Source organism: Chenopodium album, chromosome 24 (genome assembly GCF_948465745.1).
Source record: "Chenopodium album chromosome 24, dcCheAlbu1.1, whole genome shotgun sequence".
Taxonomy (NCBI): Eukaryota; Viridiplantae; Streptophyta; class Magnoliopsida; order Caryophyllales; family Amaranthaceae; genus Chenopodium; species Chenopodium album.
Window position 1 is genome coordinate 4,240,615 of NC_137857.1, and position 10,494 is coordinate 4,251,108.

Consider the following 10,494-nt stretch of genomic DNA (forward strand, 5'->3'; position numbering starts at 1 on the left):
AAATGCACATTTACAAACGTGTAGTTTCAAATGCTCCAATCATCGATCACCTTTTATATATACCCGGGGTCACATAGAGGTAGGTGTACGGGTGTACCCAAGGTAGTTTTTTTTTTTTTTTTTTTTTTTTTTTTGCTTATTTAATATTTTTTTTTCTTTTCATTTAAGAGTTAAAAAAATAAAAATTAAAAAATATATTGGCTAACATACTCTTTAATAAATCAGAATATTCTAGACAAATTTAAATTGTATAATTAAACGTATTGTTAATATGAAATAATTACTAAAAGTTACCGTGCATAGTACGGGACCTAACCTAGTTTACTTTTATAGTATAAAATATTATTTGGTCAATTGACCAGATTGGTAAATAAAAAAGACCCTTAGTGACAAATTGGTAAAAAATATTACTCCGGCGACAATTTGATAAAACAAGCTAACTATATGCGACAATTTGGTAAAAACAATAAACTCCGGTGACATTTAGCCCAAAAAATCTTATTTTTGTAGACAAACTCTCTAAAAATCGAAATTTAATTTGTTTTTTGTGTTTTAAAATTTATTTTTCCAATTTAAGATTTTGAATTAATATACCATCCCCTTTTTATTTTGCTAAATCCCAACACCAAATTTATTTCCAACCCCTTTTTAAAAGAATATCATTAATAAGGGTATGAAAATTAAGTGAAATTGATACTTCAACATTTTTTTTTTCGTGAAATTGTTATTTTCATCAAAAAAAGGGTTGGTAAAAAATAAACCACGAAAAACGAACTAAATTAACAATCGCGAGTAATTTGACGGAAATTTTTGTATTTTTTGGATTAATTGTCGCCTGAGATTATTTTATTTACCAAATTATCGATTAGGGTTAATTTTTTTACCAAATTGTTGCCGGAGTAATTTTTTTTTTACCAATTTGTCACTAAGGGACTTTTTTATTTACCAATCTGGTTAATTTGCCACAAAATTGAAGCGTGGATTATAGCTGTAATTTTTTGACCTTTTTTCACCCGGAAATAAAAATTGCCGAGATGTTTACCATGGTCCCTAATATCCTCTGGGAGTTAAATTGGGTCGGTGGAACCGTCCAATATGCCCTTAAACGGTCATTTTACCCGTTCACAACATTAAGTGATTTCGTAAACTCAAGCTTACCACGGATGTTTATGACAACATAAAATGATCATATATGGTTTCAAACGGAATTATTTGACCCCGAGATTTATACCTTAAGGTCTTAACACTTTTCACCACCGGGCCTTGAAACCTCAAAATTTCCTCAAAAAGCGTGGATTATTATATAGCCTTCAATTTTGTAATTTTTTGACCATTTTTCGTCCGAAAATAAAAATTGTTGAGATATTTACCATGATCTCTAATACCCTCTAGCAGTCCAATTGGGTCGGTGGAAATGTCCAATATGCCCTTAAACGGTCATTGTACCCGTTCACAACTTGTAGTGATTTCGTAAACTCAAGCCTACCACGGACGTTTATGACAACATATGATGATTATATATGGTTTCAAACGGCATTATATAACCTCGAGATGTATCCCTTAGGGTTACAAGGCTTTTCGCCACCGGGCCCCGAAACCTCAAAATTTCCTAAAAAAACGTGGATTATAACCTTCAGTTTTGTAATTTTTTTACCTTTTTTCGCCCGAAAATAAAATTTGCCGAAATGTTTACCATGGTCCCTAATATCCTCCGGGAATCAAATAGGGTCGGTTGAACCGTCCAATATGCCCTTAAACGGTCATTTTACCCGTTCACAACTTGAAGTAATTTCGTAAACTCAAGCGTATCACGTACGTTTATGACAACATAAAATGATCTTATATGTTTCAAACCGCATTATATGACACACGAGATATATTTCCTAAGGTCTCAATACTTTTCGCTATCAGACCCCAAAACCTCAAAATTTCCTTAAAAAGTGTAGATTATAGCCTTCAATATTGTAATTTTTTGACCTTTTTTCGCCTGGAAATAAAAATTGTTGAGATGTTTATCATTGTCCCTAATACCCTTAAAGAGTCCAATTGGGTCGGTGGAACTAACCAATATGCCCTTAAACGGTTAATTTACCTGTTCGCAACTTGCACTGATTTTATAAACTCAATTCTACCACGGACGTATATGACAACATATAATGATCATATATGGTTTCAAAAGGCATTGTATGACCCCGTGATGTATCCCTTAGGTTCTCAAGGCTTTTCGCCAGAGGCCCCTAAACCTCAAAATTTTGTAAAAAAACGTGGATTCTAGCCTTTAATTTTGTAATTTTTTGATCTTTTTTCGTCCGAAAATAAAAATTACCAAGATGTCTACCATTGTCCCTAATACCCTCTGGAAGTTCAATTGGGTTGGTGGAACCATCCAATATGTCCTGAAACAGTCATTTTACCCTTTTGCAACTTGCACCGATTTCGTAATCTCAAGGCTCAAGCCTACCACAAATGTTTATGACAACATATAATGATCATATATGGTTTCAAACGGCATTGTATGACCCCGAGATATATCCTAAGGCTAGCTTATGACAACATTAGAGCATTTACAATGGCTAGCTACATGTACATGTAGCTAAAGGTTGCCACATCATTATTTCTCAAATTACATAATTGAAGCTACAACCTCTATAATGAAAAGCTACTTGTTTTGTTATTTTATAATGTCCCACGTGATGACATTAAATACATAAATTATATTAAACAATAAATATTATGGTATTGGGTGGAGCGATAGAGGTATGTAGTTTGGCTTAGCTACAAGTGGTTGTAAACTCCACAATGGCTAGCATGTACAAGTAGTTAGCAATTACTTAAAAATTGCTAGCGGGTCATTATGCACAACCATTGTAATGCTCTTCCTTAGAACTCAGAACACTCATAAGCATCCAAATATAGTACTATGGTTTACTAATACGAAGTACTCCGTATTGTATAAGAAATATATTTGTCCGTACAAAAAGTGATGAATACACAATAATACTTTCGTATAATACGGACTGAATAAAACCGAATATTATAAATTTATAATAAATTGAAACCTGTCATTTGATTTTGGGCTGATGATAACCGTGCAACTGATATCACTGTGGGCCCCCATTATGTGATTCCAGCTGTAATGCTATGTGGGCCCAACAAACTAAAAAAAATTATTGAAAAATCTTAAAATAGTGAAAAATCAACGGTTATAGAGAGCCACTGAAACAGAATCATTGGTAAGATTCGTAATATATGACAAATAAGAAGGGTATTTTAGTACTTTGACATTTTGAGAAAATCGCCCATCTTTTTCTTGCACCTAAATACAACTCGCCAGCAAAGTTAATGTAAAGTGAAAGTGATTGAAATATTGATTTGTCTTTTAATCATGATAATAATCAATATCTAACCGTCCAATTAAAATCTTACTAAATGTCAAAAAATAAATTTCCCCTCTATTTACGGTAGATCTTTGTGTGGTATAGAAATGTTGATATATACTCCCTTAGGGCCTGTTCTCGTACGTTGAAATTCAATTCAGTTTAGCTCATGATTTCCTTCTCTTATAAAATATTCATTTCAATTCAGCTCAGTTCAGTTCAGTTCAGCTCAGTTCAGTCAATGAGAACAGACCCTTAGTTTAGGTTGGGGGATTGATTGAGCTTATATGTTTGGGAGCATGCATGATGCATTAATAATATATATAACGATAAATTTGAATATTATCAATTGATTGTTGGTGTAGTGGTAATTAGGACTACATTTGATAGGAATGACTCGTCTTCGATCTCCCGCAACAACAATTGAGATGGGACTGGAACCTAACCATTCATAATTGATCCCGAATCTGTATTAGCCAAAAGGGTGAATCGGGTGGAATGTCAAAAAAACAAAATTTGAATATTAAAATTTTCAATTTATAGAATTACAAAATTATTGTCATAATGAGGATTATAGAATGAACATAGTTATTTATATGGGTGAATGATGTGAATTAGTAGAAATGCACATAATTCAACAATACCTTGATTCAAAGTAGTGATTGTGATGAGATCTAAGTAATCCTTAGAAAATTTTGTCAACAACTACTAATTAAGGGCTTGTTTGGCATCATTTTTGGTTTTCAGTTTCCTGTTTTTTTGAAAACTAAAAACCAAAAACAGCAAACAAGAAAAAGGTGTTTTCACTTTTTTATGGTCAGTTTTCAAAATTATCATGATTTTAATAAGTCTAAATATTTTTTGATCCATTATGTAACATATGTAATATACTTTTAAAAAACAAAAAACAAAAAAACAGAAAACCACAACGATGCCAAACGGACCCAAAGTACGTGTTTTGAAAACAACTACCTATTTTATTTTATTTTTTTTTTTAAAAAAAACTACCATAAAGTTGTACAAACTTTAACAAGCACTACCATTCTAACGATTTCGGCTAAAATCTTCGGTATTTGGGTCTCAAGGCATGTTCACATTTACCAAACTGAGCTGATTTTAATTAAACAAATTGGAACTGAACTGAGGTGAAAAAATTGTTTATAAGAAAATTAAGAGCTGAACTAAACTGAATCTGATTGGAGCTAAGCTAAACTGAAATGAAATTAAGCTGAAGAGAACATACCCTCACATTTTACCTTTATGAAGGGTTAAGTTAATTTAGATGGTGATTTTATGAGATAAAGGTAAATAGTAACGTAGAACCCACATGCCAAATATTCTAGCCAAAATTGTTAGAGTGGTAATGCTAGTTAAACTTGTGGTAGTTCTTTAAAAAAATTAATAGGTAGATCAATGTTTCCAAAACATGTGCTTTAATTGGTAGTTCTTGACAAAATTTCATAGTCCGTATTAAACTAGGTCATGCAACATTTCATAAACGAGTTTGATAGAATTTCATCCATTTGAAATTTCACAACAACTATAGACAAAATAAACACAAACTCTATAATGATTAGTTTTTGTGATTTATAAGTATTATAAAAAAAATTCTGCGTGAAATTTTATTAGATTCGGCTAAATGTATATGTTTTTTTTTTAAAAAATATGTAAATTTACTTGTTGATAACTTATTGATAATTAAATGTGTTAATTGTTAAAATTATGAATTGATAAATGTAAAATAAAAATTAAAAGAAAAAAAAAAAAACATGTCTAGAAAAAATACTTGTGAATATGGGGACCAAAGAAATGAGAGAAGTTGCTATGAACTTATGAAGGAAGATTGAAAGCAGCTTTCATAATTTATTTTTAGTTTGGTGAATTTAATTTGGGAAAGATACAAATCACATGATATAATTAGATATGGGCCGTTTGATAGGATTTTTTTACATAGTATGTGAAATCTTGCACGTTAAAGAGCAACAATAAAGCTTATCGTACGGTCAAGATTTTAATTTCACGTGAAGAAAAAAGTTCATAAATAATGGAGGGCCATGACTCCATGACCTAGAAAGTATAGACCATTCCATAACTTTTGTCATTTCGTCTTTGACACTTGCAACACTTAAATGTGCCAATTATTGTAAGGAATTTGATATTGACTTCACTATTGAGAGATTATTTTACTTATATACTCATTCTGAATTTTGACTTTTGCACTATTTACGGTATATAATTGATTAATTTTAACTAAGTTTTATTAATAATGTATAAATGTAATTTTTATGATGTAAAATGCTATTAAATTAGTCACGAACTCACAAATCACAATATTAACTTTTATACTCTATAGTTTTCACTAATACAAGATATAAATATAGTTGTTAGCAATCTTTCATATTTTATGGAGATTGCGAAACATTATCAATGACATCTTATGTCCTCTCAAGTAGTTTCAACTAAAATTGCTTGATATTGAAAAGATTTATTTCACGACTGGAATGTAGAAATTTGACATCATAATTCTAATCGATTTGATAACCTAAAAAGGTTAATTTGTACTAATTATGTGTAGTGTGTTTCTAATTGATTTGATAACCTCGAAAACTTTCATTTGTACAAATTAGTTAAGAGCGTAAATTACTGACTTTAATTTGTTATATTGTGTTAGCGCCCTCAGCGGCCCTACCTCTATAGCGAGGCCATAAGGTCTTTGACCACCTAAGACCCCATGTACAAATTCTAGGCTATAAACAATCATTTTATTCATAAATAAAATAATTAAGAAATAGAGGAAAAGGTAAAAAATGAGAAATTAGCAAAATGAAAGAGCTACATACAATAATGTCGTCACTTGTGATGCGTCAACTAAGGCCGTGTATAAATTTCTGCGGTGTTGGGCTTCTGGTCATAATAAAATGCTGTACTACACTGAATTATGAATATGTATTGTTGTACTAGGCCATACTTCATTCATAATGATTAATTCATCAACGAAAAGAGACAAGCCTACCTAAGAAAAAGGCAAATATGGTGATCTACTTTCTTACTTCATTCCATACCACAAACGTGCTTTTACTGTACAAACGCATTGTCTCTCGTGAGGAGGGTTTTCTAATGCTATTTTCGCCCTTTTTTTTAATAACGCAGTTAAAACATTTTCATTTTAATATTGTTTATGCACTTGACTTTCTTTTTACTCTGTATTGTTATTGCAATTTGAAATCAAAGAAAAACAGTGTCTTGTTCTCATGTATGTAGTATAGTATTATCTTTCAGAATTTGTCTCGGACTATACTTTTAATATATTTGTTATATTTTGTAGTTAATGATGATTAAAAATAATGTTAATTTGTACTTAGACAATAAACTATATAATTCACATGAATTGCACCAAAATAACTCAAATTCAAAAAAAAAAAAAAAAGGGGGGGGGGGGGGGGGGGGGGGAGTATTAACATTAAACGCTCTTAAACTTAGGCGTTCTTTACCAAGACCTACTTGTTTATATAATTGTCATGAGAAATTTAAATGCTCTTTAACAAATTTTGTTGATCTTTTATCAAGTGACAAGAGTAATGTCTAAAGGAAAAGGTAAATAACACACTGTGGATAATTTTTTTACATAATTATTTAAGGAATTCCCAAAGATAGAAAGATTACTCAATATTGAAAAGAAGAGCTCTTTGATCATAAAATCATTTCTCTTAGACCTCAAAATGTACCTATAAAATTAAAACTCCTTCCATCGTTAATTACTACGAATCCTCTCTCATGCTTAGAGATTTTGAAGAAACGACAAAATAAAAATTAAGAAGCGGAACTAAAAAAACTTCATCCATCATAAATTACTACATTACTCTCTATCCATCGTGTAAGATTTACCTTACTTTAAATAGAAAGAAAAGAGAGATTAAATCTATACACTAAATTTAAAGAGGTGTTCCGTAACATTAGTTTTTTCCAAAGCGAAAATAAAAATGGACAAGTAAAATGAGACCGAAGGAGTACGAGTCAGAACTCATCACACTCACCACCGTCCATTCTTTCCTACCGCGTTCCTATAATATCAACGCACAAGATTTTTTCTACTTTCCTTATATATTCACTCCTTCTCTCTCTTCTTATTATCATCGCCAAACCAAAAAATAATTCACACTCAAAAAAAAAAAAAAAAAAAAAAATCAACTTTCTATTTTTCTCTCCCAAAAAAAAAAATAAAAAAAATAAAATGCTACTACGAAGTTCATCAACACCACTTCTAAATTCATGGGGCCCGACCCATACTTCATCCGGGTCATCCACTTCTTCTTCACCCGAACCCAAATCTTGCCTCTCCATTACGACGTCGTCTTGTTCTTCTAGAATGATCCGAGCTTCTTCCGAATCCGATCTACGTCATCTCACTGCTGTTTCACCCAAGCCTAGCCCGTTTGGGCCGGGTATTGGGTCGGATTCTGGTTCGGGTTCTGGTTCGAGGTTGTTGATGAATAGTGGGTTGGGTTTAAGAGAGAGAGTGGTTGAGGAAGAAGAAGATGATGACGTGGAGGAGAGAGATTGTGATGGAAGTGGGTTGGGAAATGGTGGAGGATCCGACCGTGGAAATGGGTTCGGGTTCGGGTTTGGGTTTGGGAATTGGGATTCGAATCATGGTAGTGGAGAGAATACTGATTTGTATTATCAGACTATGATTCAGGCTAATCCTGGAAATTCACTCATTTTGGGGAATTATGCTAGATTTCTAAAAGAGGTAATTTGTTTTATGTAATTTATTTTTATCTAAAAGAGATCTAGCTTTAGAGTCGATAGATTAAATTATTGTAAAACCGTCTCATAAAGTGTTGTGTTTAAGTAAAAAATGAAAAATGGTAGTACTAATATGTAGATCTAGTTTGACTGTTTGAGAGTCGTTGTGTTATTGTGAGATCGTCTCATACAAGAATTATTATCGACTTAGTAATGTAACAAAACCCGAAATCAGCCTTTTATAAGTTTGTTTATGGTGATGTTTTCTAATTTGTGAAATTGTGATTGAAAACAGGTAAAAGGTGATTATGCAAAAGCAGAAGAATATTGTGGAAGAGCAATACTAGCAAATCCAAGTGATGGGAGTGTTCTATCACTTTATGCTGATTTAATTTGGCAAACTCACAAAGACTCTTCAAGGGCCGAGAGTTACTTTGATCAAGCAGTCAAAGCAGCCCCCGATGACTGGTGAGTGATCTTTGCGCGTTTAAATTACACTATCAACGTGACTATTAATCCCGAACCAAAGAAGTTTTTGGTTTCGTATATTGAGAAAGTATTTATTTGTTTGTTTGGACCTAACATTATGTCATTGAATTTGTTATGTCTTGCAGTTACGTTCTAGCATCGTACGCGCACTTCCTTTGGGATGCTGAGGAAGAGGAAGACGAGGAGGAATCGAACGAGTCGAGCACATCGATGCCATTGACGCATTTCCAAGGAGTTCCTCCTTTACCACCACCTTTAGCTGCTGCTTCTTAAAGAAAGATTTGAACTTTCCTTCCTCAACTTCTCTTGTATAATTATAGTACTAATGACCTAATGTAACTCTAGTTTAAGCCGTTTTTTCAATAACCCTTTTTTTGCTAACATAAAATAATTACCATTTCTAGAGTATCATAAGATTTATAACCCATAGTTTTTAGCTGCTCCTTACTTGGTCCTAACTAAATTTTATGTAATTTCTTGTGATATTCTATATCATATGATTATATGATGGTATGATTAGTAATAAAAACGCGTTCAAGTGTCACTTGTAACTCTCTCTAATTTGTGTTATTGTGTACATTGTAATGTTGTTTCACTTCTGTTCTCATGTAATTAGTGCTCTTCAGTGGGAGCGGATGAATCCTCGCGAATCGCCACCATTACCTAATTCTATACCATTATGGACCTTCACTATGTTGCTCGGGAACTCTAGTAGCGGATGAATCTTCGAGGATTGCCACCACGGCACCACTACCTAGACTTGTACCATCACGGACCTTACTTACCTGAGCTGCTAGGAAATGATATTTTGGCCCTCAGGAATGGACAAACTGAACCAAATTTGATCAATCATGAACGTTACTATGTTGCTGGCAGGGTGGGCCGTCAGTAGCGGCGAACAGACCTTCAGGGATGAGTACAACAATCTTCCTAAATTATACCCAATAAGGAACAGAACTAACAAAGCTATTTGGTAGAATTCGTACAATGGCTCAGCCACAAGACTGATGCATATGATACACTTAAGTGAGCACGTACCAAAAACAATTACTGATAAAGAGTAGCTCTTTCATGAGGGTGAAGCGCTGAGAGTGGCATCAGTACAATGATCTTAAAACAAATAAAACAACAGGATTCCAGAGACGTTAACAAGTAGGGGATTATACAGAGACCACACCAGCTTCGGAGCAACTGTTTAACAAGGTCTATCTATTATGTTGGCACTGTGAGATTCAGACTAAGGCTCGTTCGGTTGATCGGTTCCACTTGAAGCTCCAGCTTGAGCGTTGTCGAGCAGACTATCCAATTTACCTCAGTCACTGCCCTAGTTAATCACTTGATTTGATCAGATACTCTAAGCTAAGCAAGTTGGAGAAATTCTCAATGAAAGCCAATTGAATTAACAATCATTTGGAAACTGGCCAACTGGGCACGCAAAAGAAAAGACTTCATAAACAGTCTTCGGTTTTAAGCATTGCAACTAAAGACCAAGAATCCTATTCTATTAATTAAAATAACGAAAAATAGTAGACATTGCATTTGAGGACCAAGAATCATACTACGATTATCAAATAATACCAAAAATTTGTGAGACTGTCGGTGTATTACAGCAGCATTATGCTGTTTGAGGACCAGGAATCCTATCACGAATTTATACGAAAGTATTACAATATACGAAATTCCCGTCAGTCCTGCCTCAAATATTACATTGAACGTCATAGACAATTAGACATAACAAAAAGCACCTTCAACTTTCACAATCAACCATTGCAAGTAAGATGAGTCAAAAAAAAAACCACTGCAAGTAAGCAGAAGTATTTACAGGGAGTGAATCTGAAATCTGTAGGAATATAAGATTGGTGTTTTTGGTGTATCATTATGC

General features: G+C 33.1%; 1 protein-coding gene across 1 annotated transcript; it reads left to right on the top strand.

Annotated features, from left to right (window-relative positions):
* The first annotated feature begins 7,523 nt into the window (after window positions 1-7,523).
* LOC145611569 (uncharacterized) lies at window positions 7,524-9,156 on the top strand. Its single transcript, XM_081666909.1, has 3 exons — window positions 7,524-8,127; window positions 8,419-8,591; window positions 8,738-9,156. The coding sequence occupies exons 1-3, from the start codon at window positions 7,609-7,611 to the stop codon at window positions 8,883-8,885; spliced, it is 840 nt and encodes a 279-aa protein (XP_081523035.1). The 5' UTR covers window positions 7,524-7,608; the 3' UTR covers window positions 8,886-9,156.
* Window positions 9,157-10,494: the final 1,338 nt, after the last annotated feature.